Source organism: Theropithecus gelada, chromosome 2 (assembly GCF_003255815.1).
Source record: "Theropithecus gelada isolate Dixy chromosome 2, Tgel_1.0, whole genome shotgun sequence".
NCBI lineage: Eukaryota > Metazoa > Chordata > Mammalia > Primates > Cercopithecidae > Theropithecus > Theropithecus gelada.
Window position 1 is genome coordinate 173,837,730 of NC_037669.1, and position 25,434 is coordinate 173,863,163.

The 25,434-nt window shown below is 40.0% G+C and overlaps 1 protein-coding gene across 2 annotated transcripts in view; it reads right to left on the reverse strand.

Moving 5' to 3' along the window:
* NEK10 (NIMA related kinase 10) overlaps positions 1-25,434 on the reverse strand; it is a 263,478-nt gene that overhangs the window by 189,403 nt on the left and 48,641 nt on the right. For both annotated transcript variants that reach the window (XM_025376245.1, XM_025376246.1), the window contains exons 7-14: positions 23,752-23,836; positions 16,175-16,216; positions 13,987-14,065; positions 12,821-12,888; positions 10,784-10,863; positions 9,703-9,789; positions 6,277-6,501; positions 3,221-3,360 (exon numbers count right to left, since the gene is read on the reverse strand). In XM_025376245.1, the coding sequence (XP_025232030.1) occupies positions 3,221-3,360; positions 6,277-6,501; positions 9,703-9,789; positions 10,784-10,863; positions 12,821-12,888; positions 13,987-14,065; positions 16,175-16,216; positions 23,752-23,836 (806 nt within the window). The remainder of the gene's footprint in view (positions 1-3,220; positions 3,361-6,276; positions 6,502-9,702; positions 9,790-10,783; positions 10,864-12,820; positions 12,889-13,986; positions 14,066-16,174; positions 16,217-23,751; positions 23,837-25,434) is intronic.

Consider the following 25,434-nt stretch of genomic DNA (forward strand, 5'->3'; position numbering starts at 1 on the left):
GAAATTGCCCAGCATGAAAATGGACTAATACAGTAAATTGGTACCAGTAGAGTGGGGCTTTGCTGAAAAGATAACAGAAAATTTGAAAGCGACTTTGGAACTGGGTAACAGGCAGATGTTGGAACAATTTGGAGGGCTCACAAAATGACAGGAAAATGTGGGAAAGTTTGGAACTCCCTAGAGACTTGTTGAATGCCTTTGACCAAATGCTGATAATGATACGGACAACAAAATCCAGGCTGAGGTGGTCTCAGATGGAGATGAGCAAATTGTTGGGAACTGGAGCAATGGTGACTCTTGTTATGTTTTAGCAAAGAGACTGGCGGCATTTTGCCCCTGCCCTAGAGATCTGATGGAACTTTGAACTTGAGAGAAATAGTTTAGGGTATCTGGCAGAAGAAATTTCTAAGCAGCAAAGCATTCAAGAGGTGACTTGAATGTGTTAAAGGCATTGAATTTTAGAAGAGGAATACAGCATAAAAGTTTGGAAAATGTGCAGTCTGACAATGCAATAGAAAAGAAAATCCCATTTTCTGAAGAGAAATTCAAGCCAGCTGCAGAAATTTGCATAAGTAATGAGCCAAATGTTATTCCCCAAAATAATGGGGAAAATTTATTCAGGGCATGTCAGAGACCTTTACGGCAGTCCCTCCCATCACAGGCCTGAAGGTTTAGGAGGAAAAATCGGTTTCATGGACTGGACCCAGGGTCCCTCTGCTGTGTGCAGTCTAGGGACTTGGTGCCCTGCATCCCAGCCATTTCAGTCATGACTAAAAGGGGCCAGGGTACAGCTCAGGCTGTTGCTTCAGAGGGTGGAAGTCCCAAGGCTTGGCAGCTTCCATGTGGTGTTGAGCCTGCATGTACACAAAAGTCAAGAATTGAGGTTTGGGAACCTCTGCCTAGATTTCAGAGGATGTATGGAAATGCCTGGATGCCCAGGCAGAAGTTTGCTGAAGGGGTGGAGTTCTCATGGAGAACATCTGCTACAGCAATTCAGAAGGGAAATGTGGGGTCAGAGTCCCCACACAGAGTCCCTGCTGGGGCACTGCCTAGTGGAGCTGTAAGAAGCAGGCCACTGTCCTCCAGACCCTGGAATGGTAGATTCACTGACAGTGTGCACTGTGTGCCTGGAAAAGCCAAAGACACTCAACATCAACCCGTGAAAGCAGCCAAGAGGGAAGCTGTACCTCGCATAGCCACAGGGTAGAGCTGCCCAAGATCATGGGAATCCATTTATAGCATCAGTGTGACCCAGATGCAAGACATGGAGTCAAAGGAGATCATTTTGGAGCTTTAAGATTTGACTGCCCTGCTGGATTTTGGACTTGCATGGGGACTGTAGCCCCTTTGTTTTGGCCAGTTTCTCCCATTTGGAACAGCTGTATTTATCCAATGCCTGTACCCCATTGTATCTAGGAAGTAACTGACTTGCTTTTGATTTTACAGGCTCACAGGCAAGGGACTTGCCTTGTCTCAGGTGTTGGACTGTGGACTTCTGAGTTAATGCTGAAATGAGTTAAGACTTTGGGGGACTGTTGTGAAGGTATGACTGGTTTTGAAATGTAAGGACATACGATTTGGGAGGGGCCAAGAGCAAAATGATATAGTTTGACTGTGTCCCCACCCAAATCTCAATCTTGAATTGTAACTCCCACAACTCTCACATGTCACGGGAGGAACTCAGTGGGGGGTGACTGAATTATGGAGGCGGGTCTTTCCTGTGCTGTTCTCCTGATAGTGAATGAGTCTTGCTTGAGATCTGATGGTTTTTAAAATTTTTTTTTGTAAACCCATGAAAGTGCACTTAGTTTCCCTGCACAAGCTCTCTCTTGCCTGCCATCATCCATGTAAGATGTGACTTGCTTCTCCTTGCCTTCCACCATGATTGTGAGGCCTCCCCAACCATGCGGAACTGTAAGTCCATTAAACGTCTTTTTTTGTAAATTGCCCTATCTTGGGTATGTCTTTAGCAGCGTGAAAATGGACTAATACAGGTATAGAATAAGCTGTATAACGTAAACACATCTTAAGTGTATGGCTCAATGAGATATTACATATCTGTGTGCCCTGTAACCATCCTCCACCCAGAGGAATGTGTAGGCTATATTTCCAGTTCTCAACGGCTCCTTGTGCCCCTTCTCAGGCATTCATTCCCCTATAATTCCACATCTAAGTAGCTGCTCTTCTGAATTCTATCACTATCAATCTCACCCACTCTTTGAATGATTGCTAGAAATACTCAGAGCTCTGAGATTCTGCTGGATTAGATTTCTGGGGAGCCTTCAAACAGTAAACCCCCAGCACAAGACCTTGTACTGAGACAGGGTCCTTCTAGAGTAAGCAGAAATGGCATTTTGAGGAGGAGATCCTATGTCCTTGTTTTCACACATCTGTGAAGAAATATCTTCTGTATTCTTCAGGAGAAAATAGTAGACAGCAAGGAAAGCCTGCCTTCTCCCACTCCCCCACTCCCTTGTTTCCTCTCCCGCAATGTCTGCTCTTTCCCCTCAGAGTCCCCCTGTCTCCTGCTGGCCCACACCACACCTCTCTGCTCCCTTTCTGTGGGCTGCTCTGGGGCACCCAACTTGGCCAATAGTACTCAGCACTCAGCACTACAGTGCACCAACTGCACTGTATCTCCACTTGTCCCAAAGACCAGGTGCCCCCAGGCAGGACACAAACTGCATGACTGCTCAAGGTGGCCCTGCCAAAAAGCATTGATGCATTGCTGCTCCTGCTTGCATGTGAAAATCCTAGACAGGGCAGCATCTTTCAGTCTTCTCTTTGGAGCTCAAGAAGCATGGGGAAGGTATTCTCTTGCACCTGGTGAGACAAGTGTGTGCACTGTAGATTCCCCCTTATGTAAGGTGCTCTGGGATCTAGAAAATTCTAGAAAGCATGACTCCGGCCACAGATCAAGCTGCATCCCCTAATCCAGTTTCCCTCATAATAAAGCTAATGTTTTGTCTCCCTATCTCTGACTTCTGAGTTTATCTCTTTCTGGGTTCAGAACATAGAAGGCAAAGAAAACATTTGTTAAATCATTCATCTACAAGTCCAACACTGGGACCAAGAAGTTTCCAGCATCCACGTGGATTTCACCTCACATTTTTGTAAACTTCTAAATTGTGCCTACTTAACACTATTATACTAATCTATAATAGTGAATAATAATACAACATAGTAAATTATAGCATATCAAATAATAAAACATAAACACCTGCTTGAAGAGAGAAAGTATTTTCTTGTATTTCCCTAGGGCTCAAGTCTTCTGATAAATGAAGCTGCTGAATTCGGCCTGCAGCATTTGCACTGGACAGGCTTCCGATGGAGGAGCGATCAGAAACAAAATTTCTGTCTCTGAAAAAGAAAAGTTAATGCACAGACCATTTATCAATTTCCCTTCACCGTCAGTCCTTTCTATGTCACATTTAAGAAAACTTTGCCTCCCTCAGGTCATGAAGGCATCATTATTGTTTCACTTTCCAATCCACCTGGAGTTGATTTTTGTGTATGGTGTGTGGTAAGAATCTTTTTTTTTATGGTTACTGAACCGATTCCTCACTATTTATTGAGAAGTGTCCTCTCCCCACTGCTCTACATGGTCACCTTTGTTCTTGAATTTTCTATTTTCCTGGAGTTGATTCACCTGAATACATCTTAGTCTTGATTATTCTCTGTTTTCTTTTTCCATGAACTTTCAATCTTCCTTTATTTTAAGAAAGTTCTCTTCTATCATACCTTGGAAAAGTTTGGCCCTTTTCATTTTACTCTGTACTTCCAGGATCTCAATTATCCACATGTTGAAAACCTGTCTTCTTCTATTGGGCATATCATTCATTTTCTAATTTCTTTTATTCGTTGGTCTTTTTCTTCTGCATTATATGTAATTTTTTCCAAGCTTACCCTACATTTTACTATTTCTATTTTTTTTCTGGTGATCTAGCTAATTTGTCGGTTCTGTAGGTGTTATTCAGTCCTTGCTTTCTTTCCTGGCTCTGCAATCTTCTCCCCTTTTTGTGTCCAAAATTTGTTTCATCTTTAATCTCATTTCATAAATTCATGCTCTGCTTAATGTCCTTGATGAAATAAAGCATTCGCTTTTCTGTTTACTCTGTGCACTTTCTTCCATAATAGATTCTTCATCTATCTTTTGGCTGCTTTGCTGTCTTTTGTTTTACATAGTTACCATTTTTTTCCATGTATTTTTTTTTTTTTATAGCAGCAACTCCACCTGGATTTCTCCATTCCTAAATGTAACATGGATGGAGTTTCCTTGACTTCCCTCTCATGTCATCTGGGTCCACTAGTGTCCTCCCTGTAATGAGCATGGGGAAGGTAATGGAGCTGAGCCTAGGGACATCACAGGTGGCGATCTTATCTGTCAACATTATTATCTTAAAACTCAAATTGTAGGGATCTCTTCACCCGAACAAGAGAGCCCTTTGGGAGCTGCCTTTGAGTGTGGGATGGCAGGTGAACAGGCATGAGAAAGTTTCCCGGAAACTGCCCTGACAACAGTGGTGTTCATACTCAAGCCACAAGACAGCCTGGCAACCTTTACCCCTAGTGCCAGCTGCAGTCAGCCCAGGGGCAGGAACGAGCTCTGAAAGGAAACTGTTTATCCAGCTGGGGTAATAAATTCTCCCAGAGCACCAGCACATATTTAACATAGAATAAGAGTTAAAATATGTCATTATCCCAGGGAAAAGTTTGCTAACATTGCACCATCAAAATGGACTGGAAAATGATCCTTTAGATGTGAAAGACCTCTTTTTCACCAAGGATAGTTATGACTTGAGCAAAAGAGAAAAGCTAGATTCAATTCTATATGAGAAAAAGGCAGGTTTTGTCTTTGAAATTCTGCTTAACTATTATAGAATTTCATTTTATTCTTAAGAAAATAGCTGTTCTCCAAGAGGGCAACCCACACCTATTGCAATAGGTATGGTTGTCCAATAATAAAGATATAACCACCGCCATGATCATCATTACCATCGTCATCCTACAAACCTAAACAAAAAACCTTTGGCAATTGTAATTATTTTGACCAAGGGGCTGGCTTATTATGTCACAGCACTAATGAATGACTTATAATTTATACTATAAAGTATTGATATCTTTATGTCACATTCATAAAGCAAGTAGAATGCCAACAGTCTATAAATTTTTTTCTTTGTTTAGGTAATGACAGATATTGTTAACAAAGCGACTGTTCATGTCTCTACAGTCTGTTCTTATGCTTCTGAATGTTCCCTCAGAGAAAATGAAGTTGGTAACACACAGTTCTGCAATATCCCTAGAAGCATAACAAGTACAAAGTCATAACAATATTGATTTGACAATATCTAGTTATATGAAAATTGGTAAGTCCCTCTGCTTGTATTAAAATGAGCTTTATTTATGTACTGCAGATCATAAACATGATCCAGTTCAAATATGCATACTCATTTTTTTTAACTTTGATTCAGCACCCATAGAACTGAATTATACTTTAAAACAACATTAGGTAATAGAATCTTCCCATGGATGGTACCACAAGATATTATTATTCAATACTTCAATATATTTAATTCAGAAAATACAGAAGTTAGATTGCAACATGCTTCTAGAGAATTTCAATTGGAAACTAAACTATCCATTCTCTATGCTCCTGACTTACAATGTCACTGGAATTCTACTTTTAAAAGAGAGATGATGCCCACCTTAGAGGACCACTGAGAGAAAAGTAGAGAACTGGACTAGAGTTAGTAACATGGCAACCACTTGATTAATGATATCATCTTTGAAAAATAAGGATTATACACCTGCTCCTTTCATATAGGCTTTATTTTCTCTTTATAGATAATAATATATGTGCACACACAAACATTTTAGGAAAATATTAGTAATTATTATACTTGGAATGACAAAATGCATATACTAATTCAAGGAAAAGGTGACAAGACAAAGGTTTTCTTTAGGTTACTGGATTTCCATTCAGCCTTCACTATATTTGCAGATTGATGGCCTTCGACATTCCCAGCACTGTACTGGGGGTTGGTGATGCAAAGATAAATATATCCAGGTCCCCAAGGAATTTAAAAGATGAATGCCCCTGACATCGATGTAGAACATGCTTGTGACAAGTATAGATGACTGCGGAAGGCATGAATTACCAAAGAAACCCCAAAGCAGAAGGGAACGAGGTGAGCACACACCAATCTGCCATCTCGTCACAGAGTCCCCAGACTTCAACAAATAGGGCAAAGTAGGCCAAAGCCCACTCTGACTCACCCTCGTAAAATATGAAGAAGCTGTTTGATGCCTCCCCAAATACGAATTTCCACGCTGGTCTCAGGGTCCTCACAAACCTGTACCAGAATCCAGACAACGCTCCAGAGCAGCTTCAGGTGGTCGGAGTGGAGCAGACTAAGGAGGACAGGTATCCCCTCGTAGAGCTTCACCTGCTCTTTCACCTGGGGCTCTGCACAAAGTAGGCGCAGCAGCTCCGCTGTTAGTCTGAAAGGGGTGGGGAGGGTGGGGGTGAGAATCACAACATCATGAGTTGATGACTTTACATTAAGACTAAAGCTATCATCAGTGCATTAAATATAACCCTAACATTTTGTAAATCATGGGTCAACGTGCATTTTCTGTTAGGAGCCCGATCAAAATCAAACACTTTTAGCTTTACTAACCGTACAATCTCTGTCACAAGAACTCATCTATGCTGATAGCATGAAAGCAGCCACAGACAACATATAAAAATAAATTAGGGCCGGGCGCGGTGGCTCACGCCTGTAATCCCAGCACTTTGGGAGGCCGAGGCGGGCGGATCACGAGGTCAGGAGATCGAGACCATCCTGGCTAACATGGTGAAACCCCGTCTGTACTAAAAATGCAAAAAATTAGCCGGGCGAGGCGGCGGGCGCCTGTAGTCCCAGCTACTCGGGAGGCTGAGGAAGGAGAATGGCGTGAACCCGGGAGGCGGAGCTTGCAGTGAGCCGAGATCCCGCCACTGCACTCCAGCCTGGGCGACTAAGCGAGACTCTGTCTCAAAAAAAAAAAAAAAAAAAAAAAAAAAAAAAAATTAGGATCCCTGTGTTACAATAAATCTTTATTTACAAAAATAAGCAGTGGAATAAACTTAGCCTGTAGGTCATAGTTCACAGATCACTGTCCTAAATTATAGGCTCGTTGCATCATCATTGGTCTGGTTAAAAACCTACTGACCAGCATTGGCAGGGCGTGGTGGTGTGTGCCTGTAATCACAGCCACTTGGGAGGCTGAGGCAGGAGAATTGCTCGAACCCAGGAGGCAGAGGTTGCAGTGCGCCAAGGTCACTTGCAACTGCACTCCAGCCTGGGTGACAGAGCGAGACTCTATTTCAAAAACAAAAACTACTGACCAGCAAATAAGTATCAAGGACAAACAATGAGATGTGCATTGTGCTAAAGACAAAATAAATAAATAAATAAATAAAAAATTAAAAGCCTTATTCTAGTCTTCAGAAACTTACTGTGTAATTGCAAAATAAGACATTGATAGAAAATGTCAAAAACACTACAATGCAGGGGAGTTAAGGGCAACGCACTCAGTTACTATATACTCAGTGTAAAGTGCATTAAATTGATGGTAAAGACACAAGGTTCAGCTGTGCCATGAAAAATTATGATGATAAATGTTTTATAGAATCATCCTCAGTCCTCTAGTCTCATACTTAAACACTCTCATCCTGGATAGTGTCATCCATTCCCATGATTTCAAACACTCTTTCTACCTTGCCATCATGACCTCAGCCCAGGCATTGCTCCTAACCTCCAGAAGTTTTAGCCACATGGATGATCCACAAGTACTCACCACACTACCCCTAAACTCAAAGTCATTAGCCTCCTCCCCAGGTCTATTCTTCACCTTATATCCCCGACCTTGACTCATGGCACCACAATATTTTCAGTTTTCCAAGCCACAAGACTGGGAGGCATCAAGACACATATTCCTCTTCTCACACTCCTCCACAGTCAGTCAAGAGCTCTTAGTGTTTTCTATTTCCTGGGTAACTTCTGGGATGCTCTTGAACATCAGGCAGCTAGCTAACCCCCCTGCTCCTCCCCTCCTTGTAATCCTTGGTCATGCTCAAGATATAAACCCTTCTTTCATCTACCTTTCCAATATTCTCATTCCCATACTGGTTTCTCATTCCTTTCCCCTGAACTGATTATCTATGGCTCCTCTCCCTCCCGAATTTTGTGCTCTGACATTAATAATAAATGTTCCTTGATAAATAGTATTCTTTACCTTCACAAACTTTCTACACCAAACATCCTCTCCTTGTTGTAAGTGGATCTCAATGTGTGGATATGAACAAACACCCCCCACCTCACTCCCACATACACTGCTATCAAAGTGATCTTTCAGAAAACAAATTTGATCATGCTTAAAATTTTTCCACGAGTCCCCATAATGTTCATGATAAAATTCACATTGTTATTTATCAGAGACCAGCATGACCTGGATAAAGGTGTCTTGTTGCCTTATCTATAAAATATGGGAAAAACAGGGTTAGTGTGCAGATCACATGAGTTAATATGCAAGGTGCTTAGAGCAGGTCTTGGCATAAATAGAACACTGATCAAAGTTAGCTACATTTTAAGTTTATCATTAACTATCTGCTCTAGTTCTCTGGCACTTTCGTTCTTGTGCTCCTGCTGTGCCCAACCATCACATTCCTCTAACATACCCAATTTCATGCCTCCATGTCCAAGCACATTCTGTTTTTACTTTGTCTCTCTCTCTCTCTGGCCAGATATCTCCTCTTTCCTCCAGGAAACTTTGCATGACTCCACATTCTAATTGGGAAGTCTCTGCTCCATGCTCCCAGAGTCCCCTGTGCATCTGTCTACTGTACCAGTTATAGCGCCGTCTGACCTCTCCTACGTTACATATTTATAACTTATTCATCTTTGGTTTTCAACACCTGGTACCAAGCTTGGAACCTGGTTTGTTCAGATAACCAAGTCTGTAAGTATTATCTAGATTTAATGCTCTTTTACGAGAGTTTTGAAGAAGAATCCAAAAGGATTTACTATGAGTTAAGTATCAGGGCTTCATTGCTTGAGATTTCTTTTTATTTCTTTTGTCTCTTTAGAAAATCACTCAACTATATATCAAATGATGTAGATTGCAACTCTGTTTAAGCACAATCTAATAACTATCTGGATAGTTATTAGAACAATATGCAGTTCAAGTAAAAATGAATCCATTTTACTCTAGATTTTATTTTGAGTTATTAGAGCAGGGGATCACAAACAAGTCAGTTGCTATCTTATTTTACTTGCCTTAATGCAAATGGATCTTAGCAATCTAATCATTTATTGTAATACACAATTTGAAATTACTAAAAATAGACCCACCTCAGAGTTTCTTTCCCTAAAAAGGCAGGATATAAATAAATGCAATAAACAAAACATTAAAGATGGTATCACAAAAATTTATTTCATCAGCTTCTATGCCCAGATCTAGAAGTAATGCAAGACTAAAGATAAATGGATATACTTCTTTGCTCTATTCTCTTTATATAAACTTAAACAGAAAATAAATGCTAAGCTGACTCATTATATTCAGTTACAATGTAAATAACACGACGTAATAAAAATAACAACAAGTGTTTCTGTCAAATAAAGGCACTGCATTGTCTTTTTCTCCTGTTAGCAATCCTACCTTTTAGAAAGCAAGTCGTATTCATGTAAAATCATCAACAGATTCTCTACAATGTTGAGTTCACTTATCTTCTCCCTACATTCTGGACTGTAAATTGAAAAATATTAGCAATTACTAAAAGCATATTTTGCTACCTCCATGTATTAGTCCTTTTTCATACTAGTATAAAGAACTGCCCGAGACTGGGTGATTTATAAAGGAAAGAGGTTTAATTGACTCACAGTTCAGCATGGCTGGGGAGGCCTCAGGGAACATAAACAGTCACGGTGGAAGATAAAGAGTAAGCAAGGCACCTTCCTCACAAGGCAGCAGGAAGGATAAGTGCTGAGCGAAGGGGGAAGAGCCCTTCATAAAACCATCAGATCTTGTGAGAACTCACTCACTATCACAAGAACAGCATGGAGGAAATGGACCCATGATTCAATTACCTCCACCTGGTCTCTCCCTTGACATGAGGGAACTATGGGGATTATAGGGATTACAATACAAGATGAGATTTGGGTGGGGACACAAAGGCTAACCATATAAATTCACTATATTCCTATTATATTTATATTCGCTCCAATATTATCTTGGGAGAAGAGATCAGAAAACAAAAGGAATCATATGTTATTCACAGAAAAGCAATGGTCCACTTATTGTCTTAAAAACATTTAAAATAATCATGACATTTATAAGGAGAAAGATCTTCTTGAAAATTTTTCAAAGCCCACAAATGTTTGAAAATGTTCTGTATGTTAAAATTCTCAGGTAAGAATGAATTAAGAAGGTCAAAAAGATTCAGCTGCCAAAGAAAGATTATGGTGATTTTGAAATTAGAAGTAACTGAGGGTTAGATAAAAGACTAAGTAAACATTTCCAGTCAGGAAATAAAAAGAAAAATTTTAACTATGATTTGCCTTTCCAGTTTAAATTTTTAAATAATGCTTTCTATCCAGGATTCTCTTCAACATGTTATTTCACACTTACGTATCAAGAAATTGTATTAAGTAGTTGACAAAGTAACTGATTATTTTGCATCCTTCCCACCTAAATTGCTATAGTAGCAGAACTGGAAAGTATAGCAGAATATACTACTTACCTTTCTGCTAAACTAGCCAGAGCCAGAAGGGAACCCAATAGAACATTAGTATCTCGGGCACCAAGTAAATTTACTAATGTCTGAAAAATGAAGTAAAATAAAGTTTAATTATATAAGTACTACAAGCTTCTTTTTTCAACATTAACATTAATTTATTTTCCATTACCAGCCACTTGAATGGCAAAATGTTTCCCTCTCAAGATCATACAGGCTTAACCTTTTTGTTCTGTTTTGTTTTCTTTTGTTTGCTTAGTAGTTTATAATGTATGTGCATATACAATTAAGCACAAACTGTATATATAATGTTAAAGCTGCTCTCTCTTATGTTTTTTTCTTAATGTCATCTACCGAAATTTTTTCATGGCATTAAATATATCTTTATAAACACTTTTTGTTAATATAATCAAGTTGTTTATTTTATTATGGCTTTAACCATAGAATAGTGAAAAAATATTATGGCCTCTCAAGCCTTATGCAGTTTCTTTTGTATTTTTTGTAGTCAATATAAAAGTTTATTCTTAAAAAGAGTTTTATTAAACATTCAAAATATCTGGTTCTTTACAGATGCAGGAGTCCATCTCTCCTTACTTTGGAACTCTGGAGAGTAACCTCTGGTAGCCATTCCTTGCCCAGGACAGGAAGCAAAAGGCATCAAGCCACATGACCAACCTGGTTCTCATACTTCCCTCTATTTCCATGTGCCCAAGTATTCTTTGCCCCTTCTGATCCCACCCTGGGGAGAACCGGGACAATTAATGACATAAATTACAACAGTGGTAGAGATCAGCCATTGAGAACTCACTTTGAGCTAGGCACTGTGCTAGTCACTTTCCAAATTATGAAACTATTTTTCAACAAAATATTGAAATTTTCATTCTTTTGCCAAACTAAAGAAGATATGAATACTATCGAGCATTCCATTTGCCTCTCAGATTTCTAATTGATGTTGAAGGTGCACCATTTATGTTCCCAAGCATCATCCTAAATAATATGACTTAGCTGGAAGTCTGTATTTTGTCAGTGGCTTTCCCTGAATTCTTGTTAAGGCAAGTTTTCTTACTTGGAAAATTCTCTACATTTTCAGAATGCAGAGTGCCCCTGAAAAGTGCCTCCCAAAATGTCCCAGGTCAGAGCTGCAACCTGTGCAACGACTGCAAAGATAATTTTTATGTTTCCAGCATACGGATTTTTTGCCTTTATGATTTCATTTTATCTTAATAAAGTTACCATTATCTTTGTTCATCTGATCCTTTCCTCTTTTTCTTCTCTCTTTTATCTCTGTCTTCTAATGTTTCCCAAATTTCAATCCATTACATATTACTTTCACAATTTTTGCCATATTCAATTAACACCTTTAATGTTAGCTCAAAACAATTTTCCAATTGTAAGCAATAATATCTGTGAAATAGATGGCTATGGAAACAAAAAACGTTGACCTGTGTATCACCTAGAATCATCCTCTAGACTATGAGCGGCATGTGTTAACACATTTTAGGCAATCTTACTCCCATATACACTAGAAAGTGGCTTCCTGGGATATGAAACTCAACAGGTTACTGAAACTTGGCTCCACATGGTTACAATCTAAACAGTTTTGCTATAAATATAGTTTGTTTTGACCTACAGTGGCAATCACATGTGGTTCAAACTACTATAGCCCCACATGCCATATGGAATTTATATGTATACATATGCACAATTTTATTTTTGTTGACTTATTTATAAACGCACACCTAGGGTGAGTTTATACATAGCCAGGGATTTTCAAGTAATATTTAAGCAATAAACCTAGTTGGTATTACATGGCATAGAAAAAAAGGAAAGGAGTTCCAGAAAACGTGTATTTATTATATCTCTATTAACTCGAAACGCTGGCAAAGAATATAAAAGGGTTGACAAAGATTCACAATTTTAGGCCAGGCTGCCAGGTTTCTGGATTCTAATTACACATAACTTAACTGCAAAGGCTCTGAACTTCCCAAATGTGAATGATTGCCATAGGGAGCAGAACCATTAACTCTTTTGGGGGCCACTCACCTTGTGGGCTCCACTTGTGGTGACCCATTCTCTTTGATCTTTGACTGCAGCAAGTTTTTGAAAGATATCTATAAAGGAAAGAAAGAGCGCAAAGAGGCATCTGGAGATTAAATGGGGAGTACTCCCGGGAGCACAGATCTGCAGTACATATGGGTAGGCAGAGAAAGGGCAAAGGGAATACAGACAGCACAAAAGGAACAACAGACGCAGGAGCAGCATGGCTACTTTTTTACCCCAAGAATTACTCCTCAAGCTCCACTGTTATTTATTTTGTAATGTTATTATAATAATGAAATCTAAAAATACCAAAAAAGGCAAACCTCTCTTTCCACTTAAATTTGAACAAGTTTCTTAACCTTACCAGTTCCAAGTGAGGCCTGTTCTTCAAAGGTCCTCTCTGCAAAGATTTCAACTCATAAAGAAGAGAGGGAAGGCCAGCAAATGAGAGGAACCTGCTAGTTTCCTCAGCTGAGGAAAACAGTCATCCTCAAAGAGAATTCCTGGTGCCCAGGGCTTGCCATAAACTCTTCTCTGCCCGGATCTGAGAACCACTGTGCTGCCCCACAGGAGGATACGGAGAGCCAGTCGATTCACACAAAGAAAACGGACTGGCCTCCCACACGGCAGGACATCTGTGGCTCATCAAAGCTGGAGTGCAGGACAGCAGGGCGGGGAAGAGCCTCCAACGGGAGAAGATTGAGTGACTAAGGAATACCTCACACTCACAGCCCAGCGTTTTCACATTCACAGCATCAGATAAGGTTTGTTGTTGTTATTTTTCTTTTTCACGCTCTGGATGCTTCAGATTCTATGAGGTAGGTATCATGAGTAACCCAATTTTATAGGGGGGAAAAAAAACTGGATAGTCTCTGACATTTTAACAGAAATAAAAAGAGGCAAAAATATGTTTTACCAAAATTTGCTTTTATGGAAGCCTCTCCTGCATTAAATAAATTGTGCTTTTCAAGGTAAGGGTTGTAATCTAAACATCTTCCTTTTGGCTGTATGTTGCCACTAAATATAACAACTGGCCAGGATGCTCAGCACCTGAGCTGTGTGTGGAAACATTAATAAATATTTAAAGTATCCCTGTTTCCTACTGCAAACACCATACTGCTTTTCTAGCAAGTCCACAAAACTGGCTGTGTCCCCACAACAACACTTACATGTCATGTTGACCAGCTTGTCCACAGTGTGCTGCTCTTCTCCATAGCCAAGGTACTCACTGGCTACAATCTCCATGTACTGCATGAAGGACCAAACCAACAAGCCAGTCAGGAGGACACCAAAAGCACACAAGGAAGCAAGGAACAAGATGCTGCAGTTCTTAAAATCAACTGTAGGTGGCACAACAGATTCATCAAATAATCCTCATGCTCCTTCTGGGACTGTTACCACTCAAGCGCAAAAGGTGGCTGGGTTTCTAGATTCTTTGACTTCTCTTGCATGCTATGAAGTTGAGGGAAAGACCATCTCAAGACTCTATAAACTCTCGAAAGTCTCAAAATGACTCTTCACTAGGAAAGTTTGTGGTGTAATTTAGTATCCAAATACAAGATACATATAAGATACATAATATATAGTATATAGAATGTTTATTCTTCAATGTATCTTTTTAGGAGAACTTTTTATAATACATTGTATATATTTTATTGACATTATATTTTATAGTCTCTGAATATATGTCTAGCCAGCATACATGCAGTTAGCAATAATCAGAATAAAATGAGCACTGAGTAGTCTGATAATTCTCACTGTGGATAATTGATTATAATAAGAAACAGGCTCAGGGAAACAGGTAATTTCTAATATTATAAAAGAAGTTAAAATGGATAAGAAGATGCTTTGTAATATAATCTTATGAAATATTACGTTATTAAATGAGGTAAACCTCTAGTCAATTTAAAAAGGTTCTTGAAAAAAAAATGAATCAATTTTCTAAGAATATAATAAAATAAAGTAGATTTAATGTTAAATTGCCACAAATGTAATCTTCCATTAATTATTCAGAATGAGTTTGCAGGGCCACATGTTTATTATGAAAATCATTCTCTCTGTAAACATTATACAGGTTTTAGGAGACTAGCCTGTTCCAACTCAAAAACATGATCAGAAATTTTGTGTTATTCCAACCTGGCCAACATGGTGTAACGCTGTCTCTACTAAAAATACGAAAAAAAAAAAAAAATGATTCGGGCATGGTGGCGCATGCCTGTAATCTCAGCTACTTGGGAGGCTGAGGCACGAGAATCACTTGAACCCAGGAGGCAGAGGTTGCGGTGAGCCGACATCGCACCACTGCACTCCAGCCTGGGTGACAGAGTGAGACCCTGTCTCAAAAAAAAAAAAGAAAGAAAGAAATTTTGTTTTATTGTATTAATAAATGCAAGCCTCTGAGTTGCTCAGTATATATATTCACTTGCTTACCCTCCCTCAGTAGGTAGCAAAGCAGAAAAATAAATAAGGTCAAGATCCTTCCTTTCTTTGTCATCTATTTATTAGTATTTTATTGAGCACAGTAATCATTTTCTTGTGTGAAAAAGTTTTGAACATCTTCATAATCAGGTTATTATCTTGCCAGGCCCAGCGGCACACACCTGTAATCCCACACTCAGGAGGCTGAAGCAGGAGGATTGCTTGGGCCCAGCATTTTGAGATCAGCCTAAGCAACACAGTAAGACACCGTCTCAAATATATATACATATATATACACATACTTCTTTTCCTCCTACCATATGGTATATACAATGCTAAGGGCTTGAGCCTTCCAGCCATCGCCCCTTTTGTTGTTGTTGTTAGATGGAGTTTCATTCTTTTGCCCAGGCTGGAGTGCAATGGTGCAACCTCCGCTCACTGCAACCTCCGCCCCCTCAGGTTCAAGCGTTTCTCCTGCCTCAGCCTCCTGAGTAGCTGGGATTATAGGCACCCGCCACCGTGCCTGGCTGACTTTTATATTTTTAGTAGAGACGGGGTTTCACCATGTTGGCCAGGCTGGTCTCAAACTCCTGATCTCAGGTGATCCACCCATCTCGGCCTCCCAAAATGCTAGGATTACAGGCGTGAGCCACTGCACCCAGCTGCCTATTTCTTATTATTACTAGCTAAAGACATGTGACCCTTTATAGCACCTTCTCATTTCAACAGGCTGAGCAAAGTGAGCCCAATCAGCCAGAACAAAATGTCGTGGGTTCCTCCCTGCTCTGTGAGTATCATGCCTCACACTCACACTTAACCCCACCTGTCCCTCTCTGGGGCAGACAGCATAACACAGGAAAGCCACACACCCTTTTAACTCTTGCTCAGAGCAGGCACAAACTGAGAAGGCGAGACCAGCCACCACAACAGGAATCTTACCTGAGCCAGGTTTTCAATCCCACCCAAGCTATGGAGGATTTCCTAATAACATAAAAGCAACAAAACACATGTAAATGATGAGGGCAGAGGGCGAAGTATATTTTACTTGCAATTTATTTACTAAGTTGTCATATTTAAAACTATTTTGTGAAGGTCTACATTCTAATATAAATATGGAAAACATATGGTGTGTCATTCATACTACCTTTAAAATAAACTGTTAATAAATATGAAAGTTGGGTGGAGATTAAGAGAATGAATCTGTGCTCAGAACCGCAGCCTGCCCCCTCATTCTTCTTACCTCCTCCTGTGTCATCCTAAAATGTTTGAGTTGAGAAGAGCCATTAGACACCATTTCATTCAATATTCTCATGTTACAGATGAGGTAAACCAAGACACAGAAAGAAAACCATTTTGCATAACTGACGAACCTGGATGAGAACAGCATCACCAAACTCCAAGAACCCTCCGCTAGGTCTCTGCCTAGTGTGGTCCATGAACCAGCAGCACCCGCAGCACCTGGGAGCTGAACAGAAATGCAGAATCCCGCACCCACCCCAGACCTGCTTGCACTCAGTTTCAACGAGATCTCCAGCTCATACGCACATACAGTAGTTTGAGAAGCATTGCTCTAGGAGAGAAAGAGCTTCTTAAAATTATTAGATGAATGATCTTATTAGACCCATGCTCTAAAGAAATGTAGAGATAATGTTTGACAACGTCTCCTGATACAGGACTTTAAATTGTGAAATGGACCAGCCTGGAGATCTACTAAGAGTAAGTGCTCTCAGGTTAGCCACATTGTCATTTATCTCTAGACAAATATTCTCAGGTGGCTTTAACCTGCTTCATTACATCTGTATTGACATCTCTCTTCTTACACAACATGCACACAAGGAAGTTATTTGAAACGTAAACAAGAGCCATAATTTCAGTTCTGGGAAGTGCACAGGGACAAGTACATGAGCGTGGGGGAGAACAGTCTACTTCTGCCACGAAGCCAGCGGGTGGGTAGACTGCGAAAAGCCACAGCGGCCTTTTTCTCTCAAGGCCTCCTGGGTCAAGGTTTTCATAGTCTGTGTAAAGTGAATTTGGAAATACTAAACATGCTTACATCTAAATTAAATTTTAAAAGAACATTTAGAACTTAAATAAAAATAGTTTTGTGGGCCAGGCGCAGTGGCTCAAGCCTGTAATCCCAGCACTTTGGGAGGCCGAGGCGGGCAGATCATGAGATCAGGAGATCGAGACCATCCTGGCTAACCCGGTGAAACCTCGTCTCTGCCAAAAACACAAAAAATTAGCCGGGTGTGGTGGCAGGCGCCTGTAGTCCCAGCTACTCGGCAGGAGAATGGAGTGAACCCGGGAGGTGGAGGTTGCAGTGAGTTGAGATCGCACCACTGCACTCCAGCCTGGATGACAGATATAGGCTCTGTCTCAAAAAAAAAAAAAAAAAAAAAAAAAATTCTGTGACTACCTATTAATTTGAAGCCTCATCAATACTATTCACTCTAGAAGAGCTATAATTAAAGAGCACGAGAATATTGTTCATATGATCTCTATTTGTGGTAGGAGGTTTCATACACATAAAAATTAAAATAACATTTAAAACCAGTTATATTTATTCAACAAACATTTTTTTTTTCATTCCACCCATGTAAAATCTCTGAGTTAGGCTCTGAAGAAGACACAAATATGTAGATGGCAGGGGTGCCCTTTGCTGAGCTGTAAGCAAGCATAAGGTGGGTGTACAAACAATTGGAACTTAAGACAGAATGAGGTAAGTGTTAAAAGTAAATTATACACGCAGTGTTATAAAGGGTCAGAATAGAGACACCTCCTTCCTGCTGAGAGGACTAAGAGACACCTCATGTGGGTGGTGGTCTCCAAATGGGGACTGGAAGGATGGATGGATTTGCTGAGTAAAGATCGGGAACAGGTGAAAATAAAGGAGATTCCAGCAAAGAGAACAGGAGGCTCAAAGGTGAATAGAAATTGTACAGACAAAACATTAAGACATGCTGTAACTCTGATAGAAGCAGTTCCATAACTCCATGGAGGGCATTATTGGGAAAAAAATGTTAGAAAATTAGGGTGGATTCCCACTGTGGGAGGACGTAGATGTGTGCCTGAATCTGAACGTTTTCAGGCAGACTGTGATACCCAGTGAAAATGAGTGAGCAAGGGACTGGCCAGAATTAGCTGTGGGGACTTCCTTCCTTCTAGTCATAAAATGAACTAGAGATGGGGAGGCTATAAACTGGGAGCTCAGTTGGGGTCAGTGACAACAGGAATAAGAATGGAGAGAAAGGTGTAGTATTTGAAGCGATGTGATCAATCGAACATGAAGAAAGATTGGAAGAAAAGAAGCAAAGTTGAAGACATCAGTCTACTTGAGTGGGAGTGGCTGGGAACAACGTCATAAGTAACTAACACAGGGAAAGAGAAAGGAATAGACTGGGATAGAGGAGAGCACTCTATTTTGGACGTGCTGCAGGGCTGATAGGAGGCCCAGGTGAAAAAAAAATACAACAGGCCACAGAAAGTGAAGTGAGGGCAAAAGATCAAAATCTGGGAGTTGTTCACATGAAGGAGATTCATTTGAAGCTTGGGAGTGGAAGACACCAAGGAAGAATATGACGTTTAAATGGTCATGGTAATGTTATTTTTAAATGTTTGCCATGATAATAAATTTATTCAATAATTTTGATGATATGGGACTAAGTCAATATTTCCCAAACCATGTGCTGGAAACAGTCATTTTATTTTGTGCAGTGGATAGAATTAGGCATTCAACCAAAAAAAAAAAAGAAGAAGAAGAAAAAGAGAAAAAAGCAAGAAAAAGAGAGTTTTATGGTTCAATCAGTTTGGGAAATAATTAGGCAAAACAGATTTAACAAATTCTCTATCTCAGGACTCTATTACTCCTGTGGAATAAAGTTTGAGAGGTGCTGCTATAAAGTAGAGGAATGAGAAAGACGCTTACTCCCTCTTAGAGAATTTTGTCATTATGTTATGTACTCAAGAATTTAACCTTCGTTTATGAAGTGAACACTTTCCCTCCATGCTCCTATGGAAAGTGGAGCAAGGCCAGGAGATTGCTCACAGACCCTGGTCTTCCTTGCATTTCCTTTCCTTATACCAACAGGACTGTACTAACCCAAGAGTGTAAACTGAAGAAAACCATGACTACAAGGTATGTATACACATGGGCTTAACAGTTCTAGTTACTGACTTGAAAAGCAAATATGACTGCAAGCTTAGATTACAGCAACGCGCCCTGTGTGCCTGTTTAGCCCTCAGCATCTCTCCCCTGTCACAGGCCAGAGGGTTATAAAACTGGTTTGTATATTTCTCAGTCTACTAACCTGGAGAAAGTCCCCTGGTTAATCTGAACTTCAGTTCAATCTGTAAACTGTGAACAATGTCCTTGCTAAGCTTACCTCCTGAATTGTTCCTTTTTAAAAAACAAAAATAGAGCCAATAATACAATACTGGTAGAAAGTATGTTTTTAAAAATGGAGCACATTATGCCAATATATTTTTATTAGAGCCCAAACTGTCATTTCCGTTTAGGTGTTCTCATCCTCAGCCTATGTGGCAACTAAATCAATGAATGCTGAACACACTGCATAACCTTAAATACTGAATTACTGACATGACCATTTACTCCTCTGTCCAAAAATCATTAGTGGCTCCATAAAGTTTATTCTTTGGTTATGATTTTAATGCCCCTCTGTGGACTGGCCTTTACTTATCTTTCTAGGTTTGGAACCGTAAACACTCTTCTAAAAGGCTTGGTATACTCGATTTGTAGGAGCATGAGAAAAAAGGAAATATTAGAGATACTTCTAAAGTTTTCTATGCTGAGTCTGACAAAATATGGTGCCATTAAAAGAATGAGGAATTGATTTCAAAAGTTCAAGGATGGGGGGAAGAATTGAAGAGCTCCATTATAAAGTTATTGAGTATAATATGCTACAATTGTTGTTCTCAAAGTTTTTGTCTCAAATCCCTTTACGCTCTTAAAAATTACTGAGAACCTCAAAGAGCTTTGGTTTATATGGATTAGAATGTATCTGTTTATATTTATTGCATTAGAAATTAAAAGTAAGAAATTTTTAAAACACAAGAATACACAAGTACATATGTTCCATCAGCTCCCAGGGCCATGACGTCACGAGATGTTGTGTAGCTTAGGGAAAATTCCACTGCACACATGTAAGACAGAGAGTGAAAAGACAAATAACATCATTTGGAATAATTTAGCATCACGTTGGAGATAGATTCCATCTTGTGGAACCCCTGAAAGGGTTTCAGAAACCTGTAAACAGTACACGGGCCACATTTTGAGAACCACTGTGCTACTGTGTCATCGAGGTGGTTGTCTAACATGTCTCTGGAAACTTGGGACTTAAAGGGGAAATTTTGAGGCTGAAGATATGAACTTGTGAACAAACAACAACAACAAAAAGACAGTTGAAGCCAAGAGCTTGGAAGATATGGGAGAAGACAATAAAGAAAAAAAACTTTGGGGAAGGTTATTTAGGAAGACAAGGTGAAGAAGAGGAACGCGTAAATAATACTCCAAAAATGCTGAATAAAAGCTAGAGGTTCTCAGGATCACTACAGGCAAAGAGAAAACGTGGTAAAGTGTACCTGCTGCTATAAACAGGTTGGGGAATGTAAGCGCTGAGAGAAGACTACTCAATCCAACTATTTTTTATTATTGTTTCTAACATAATTGCAGTTCGGGATCTTTTAAGGTTTTCTCTTTATCTTTGATAAGCAATATACTATAGCTTCCCTATAATGACTCCAGGTGAACGCTTATCTTTATCCTGCCTGGGACTCCAGCTGCAACTGAAATCTCAATACGTGTCTTCCTTTAATTCTGAAAAACTCTAAACAATTATATCTTCAAAATAGCTTCTCTGTCATTCCTTCCAGTCTTTCCTGGTTGGAACATTCACTAAACATATAGTGGAAACTCTGTACTGGCAGGAAAGATCCAATCTACAAGCTACCAGTTTGCAACCTCTAAGTCAAGGAATGAGGACGGCAGCACGGCCCAGTGTGGTCTATTCAAATGGCTTCCAGAGAGAACCTTGTCCATAGAATTCAGTGTGCAAGTTATGCAATACATCAGTCCTGGTGGAAAGGAACTGGATTCAAGAGACATAGCCTGACCTTTCAAGAAATAGAGTATGAAAGTAGGAGAAGGACTTGAAGGAATAGCTGGGTCAAGAGAAGGACATTTTTATGGTAAGGAAAAACAGAGCGAGAGCAGGTAGAAGAGTAAGCCTTGGCCAGGAGGAGGAATATTACTTCTGAAATATGAGGGAAGTAGAGTTGCAGGATAACCCAAATATTTCAAACAACAAAGAGAAAATGAGATAGTTCCCACTGGGATGGCCTTGGGCTTCCCTGTAAAACAGAGGATGATATAATTTGATAAGAATCATGGGGTAGGAGAGGCTTTGGGTGAGAAAAGTGAAGATGGTTTGGAAGAGCCGCTATGGACCCTGCAGTACTGACCAAACAAGAGAGGAAAGGAACAGATACCCAAGAAAAAGGCATGCCGACAGTCACTGGCGTAAGTAAGTCACAAGTCATAGTAAACCCCAGCATAGCTTTGTGACTTCAGCCAACAATTCTTGGCACCTCAAGATGTTGAACAACTGCCTGAGCACGTGGTCTTCTGTACGGAAAGAGTGCCAGGGAGGACAGACTCGGAGATAATTCCCTTCTATGGAGAGGCTGGCCAGCAGGACAATATTCGTTTAATATGTGTCTTGGTCACAAAATCTCATAAACAAAGTCGTCTCTGAATTTTTTCCTTCAGAGGGCAGTACAGTCAACCCTGTTCAATCTACCCAGAACGAGACTAAGAAAGGCAGAACTTTAGATGGGAGATTAGCAGAGTAAGACACTCTTATCAACAGTTTTTCTGAACAAACAGAACATCTCTAGGACAAATATTTGCTAGTTCAAGTCAGATTAACCGGACCTTCCTCCTGGAAAACTTTATTAATATTATACATAGAATGTTTTCATCTAAACTGAGACACATTGGGGAATAAAAGAGGGTGCTATGAATAATTAAGTGGGAACAGTGAGCACATAAGACTGATCCAGGCAAAAGGAAACGTATGACCCATGCTCATTTATACATGACCCAAACAGAATTGCAAAAAGCAGCTCAGAAATGCATGGAACACACAGTTCTGTATGGTTGGTCACAGGAAAATAAGGATGCTTACCTACCCAGAAAACTGTGAGCAACAAGGACAGAAAGCCATTTCAAGGATGCCCTGGCTCACATATCCAAAGGGCTGTGGTTAACTAAATTACAATAGCACAAGGCCAGTTTAGAACACAGTATGAGGAAGAGGACTATTCTTCTAATGGAAAGATGTGTAGTGCCCATGAATCCCAGAAGAGTCCAATCAGAGTAGGCTCTGTGGCTGGTTGGTACCAAAATACTTTCTCAAATGCCGAGTATGGAAAATATGGTTACTTCTGAAATATGAGGAAGGTAGAGTTACAGGATAACCCAAATATTTCAAACAACAAAGAGAAAATAAGATAGCTCCCACCGGGATGGCATTGGGCTTCCCTGTAAAACAGAGGATGGTTACTTTTCCAAACTTGGCACTTAAAGGAAACATATGCTGACTCAAATAATAATTCATCAATAACATCGAGTTCAAAATTAAAGGTGTGAGCTTCCTAGTAGCTTATGAGGACAGGGCATAAAAGGAGATACTTTTTTGGTTAAAAAAAAAAAAAAGTGTTAAGTAAGCTTTTCTTTAGAGCCTCACAGCTAAAGCACTATGTCTTTGCTACTCAAAGTATGGGCCATGAACTAGTAGCAATAGCATCCCTGGGAAACTTATTAGAAATGAAGAATCTTGTTTATACCTACTGAATCAGATTCTGCATGTACAAGATGTCCAGGTGATTCCCATGCACATTAAAGTTTGAGAGGCACTAAAATCAGAGGACAGGCATGGTGGTTCATGTGTGAACCACCACGCCCAACCAGGAAAAGATTCTTGACCTCAGTGCCCTCCTCTGGGGAAAGTGGGAGGCTCCTTGCTCACCTCTAACTCAAATTTGACTCTAGAGGTTGGGAAGGGATTGACCCTGGAGCAGCTAATAAAGCTCCACTGGCTGCTTCTCAGCCACATGAGCAGGCTACCACTCATCACTGCTGACTTAGACCTAGGGAGCTGCTTGACCTTGAACATGTTTGAAGCTGTGGCCAAGCGTATACCTCCTTGAAAGGTAAATGTTTTAAAATGCCAGGTAGCAAAGAAAACATAGACCAAAAAGTTCAATCCACTTAACCCCATAAGTAATACAACAGAAATATACAAATTTTTTGTCCCCATTAAAGCGCTCCTCTCAAATCTTTTTAAATAGTAGATGAGACATTCCCCATATAGGGAAGCTATTGAGTTGTGAGAGAGAAAACAAAAAGTAAACATGGACTACTTCAAAGAAAAGCCCACCAGTCTTTTATTATGACTTTATAACAAGTAAAATATATATACGTATATTTTCCAACCAACCTGATAACATGGATCCCTCATTAGTAGCCTCAGACAGATTAACACTCTCAGAAAATGAATAGATGGGGCTCGATTAACCCACTCTCTGAAATAAGAAAACAAGAGAACATGTTCACGTTTAAAACCCCAGTGTGACAATTCATAAAAATACAAGGCTATGAAGGAGTATAAAGAACACACAAAGCACTTAGTTTATTTGCACTGGGGACTGTTATTTGGTACTTGAACACTTCACCCATTTTAATTCAAAACACATTTAAACTATCTTTATCAGTGTGGAGGAGAGGCCCCCCAAACTTATTTGGTTTATGCCACCACCCTTACTCACTCAGCAATATTTCATAGTATCCCAAGATCAAAAGAAAGAGCAAAATGTTCCAAAATTTAGGTAGGCCCAACTTGGTAAGAATTTATGCCATAACAAATTGGTATCCATTTGAAAAAAAATAATACATTACATCAAAAGATTATTTTCATAGCCACACTTATTTATTAATGCAAGTGTGTGCATTAGTGGACACAAAACAACTTCTCAAGCCTGGAAATCAGTTTGGACTTCACCATCCTTGTTTTCTCTTCCCCTTGACTTTAATAGAGTACTTGTTTTTTTATCATAGCAACCACTGAAAACTCAGCTTCTGAAAGATATGCCATCAGCTAAAGGAAGGCAGGATGACCTATGACCTAACGTTGAAATCACAAACTGCCTTCAGTTGTTCCTGCTGTATCTGATGGATGTTGAGGAGCACTGAGGGTGTTTAGGGTTTTGTTTTTTAGAAAATTGAAAATAGCTCACAGTGCCCTCTGGGAGTTCTCTGTAGCCCTGGGGCACTTCGGTGCTCAGTTTGGGAAACACAGGGATAAAGTTTTTTTTAAATTAGTTTCCCCAGAAGCAGACCCTGAGATGAAGATTAGTGTGTGCAAATTCATGATTGAAAACATGCTCTCAGGAGAGACCAGTAAGAGAGTGGCAGAAACAGGAAAGGGAAGAGGAGAAATCCAAGCAAGGGTATGACATCAGGCAAAATCTCCTCTTAACCCAATCAGTGGGGCTCTGGAATGTAAGTTACCACTCAGAGTTGTCCTATACTGAGGCAACGGCACTGGGCTTTTCTATACTACTGAAGCTGTTGCCATTAGCTAAGAGCTGCAGGAGGGACTGATGGAACATTCCCAGACACTCCCACTGGCTCTCTGTGCCTGCAGGCAAGGCAGACTCAAGGAACCTGCGGGTGGCTGGTGCAAGTGTTGTTGGACAGGAAGGTGCCAAAACCAAAAGGGTGAGAACAGGAGGATTCTGGGCAAAGCACCAATATTACCCTACAGTTCTATAGTGAGATTCAGTGGAACCCTTTGAAATCGAAGTCACAGTCACTGGATAAGTCATATTATGGCAGAAACTGAAGGTGTATTTGCCACAGGTCTGTTCAGAGCGGGGGGGGAAAAAGAAAAACACCTGGATTTTTGCTTCAAATATTGAATACAGCCAGTATCCAAAATACCATCGTCAGATTTCTAAAGAACTATTTAACTTAAAAGTATCACTTCAATGTCATCAAATGCTACAAGTATTCACTCAACTGCATTTTGAGAGGCTTTCAAAAAGTATGTTTCTTTAGCAAAGAATGATTTAGTTGCAACCTTCAAAGGTCTTTAAAATAAGGACAATTGCAATTTTGCAAT